Consider the following 1,197-nt stretch of genomic DNA (forward strand, 5'->3'; position numbering starts at 1 on the left):
TATTGTGCCACTGGCCCATACCGGCTACACCGGTCAACCGGTCCAGCAGCTATATATTAAAATCCAGAGAGATATCGTTCATATCAAATCGTGACACAAGAGACGAGACGCGAGCGTGATTTTAATATCTTTGAATATTCCGGATTCGAAATCGACCCGACCCGAATTTAGAGAGATGATACTGGTGGCGATCGTCGCGGAGGTGCTGGAGGAGTATACGGCGTTGCTGGCTCGCGTGGTGGAGCAGGTGTTCCGTTCAGCGCCTGTTCCCCGGCGGGTTCGCTTTCTCATCCTCCATAGTCTTCCATTCACTTCTTCTCATCCGAGGACGGTTCACTGATTCAGTTCCCTCTTCCCTGCCTCTGCTTCTTCCGTTTTTCTCTTTTCTCTCTTTATTCTGTTTTTAGGTTAATTTTTTTTTGAGTGATGGAGATTCTCGATACATGTGTACTTTCATTGCCAAGCTTCTGTAAATTCTTTTATGTATACTCTGCTTCTACTGATTTCTCTCAGATTTTATGTTTTAGCTCTTTTTTGAATTCGAGATTACTTTAGCAACGAAGGACGAGTGTTGTTAATTCAAAATTAGTTTTAGATTAGCGTTAAATGATATATGCAGATTTTGATTCTACAGTTGTTTGAATCGAGTGGCGAGTTTCAAGTTTTTGGTTCACGGTGAGTGAGTCGTGACTCGGACAATGTAAGGGGAGTGGTGTTTGGACTCAGTAGTAGTGAGTAGGCGCGGCGGAGTGTGTAGAAACTTCTCTTTTGTTTCTCTATCAATTGATTATGATAAATGATAATCTTTTTTTATTTTTGTACATAAATCTTGTTATGATATGATATTATTTATTAATTATGTTTAGATAACCTTAACACCTTGGTTTGTCTTTAGTAATTTAATACTTGCTGAAGTAGATTCCGTGGGTTACTCCTTGAAACTATTTGCATTACTATTGTATTCTGTAGCTGTCAACCTTCCCAGTCGTGCTATCAAGAGCAGAAAACTTGCTTCAACATTCTACTTTAATTTAATCTTAACTTATCATATTTCTGCTAAATTAATGTAATGTAGTAAACAGAGAAAATACATTAGCAATTAGTTATACAAGTTTATTTCAGAGCTTTGCAAATAAAGTATTGAGTAGTTCTCCGGAAGCTTTCCATATGCACGATTTGGATACTTGGTTATTTATT

The 1,197-nt window shown here is 38.2% G+C and overlaps 1 protein-coding gene across 1 annotated transcript; it reads left to right on the forward strand.

The window, feature by feature from the left end:
• Positions 1–827, forward strand: LOC148578966 (uncharacterized). The gene has a single exon (XM_088494645.1). It carries the CDS (start codon positions 176–178, stop codon positions 338–340), a length of 165 nt encoding a protein of 54 aa, XP_088350771.1. The 5' UTR covers positions 1–175; the 3' UTR covers positions 341–827.
• The last annotated feature ends 370 nt before the right edge of the window (positions 828–1,197 follow it).

The sequence above is a fragment of the Arachis ipaensis genome, chromosome B10, assembly GCF_059453495.1.
Source record: "Arachis ipaensis isolate K30076 ecotype BB chromosome B10, ASM5945349v1, whole genome shotgun sequence".
Lineage (NCBI taxonomy): Eukaryota > Viridiplantae > Streptophyta > Magnoliopsida > Fabales > Fabaceae > Arachis > Arachis ipaensis.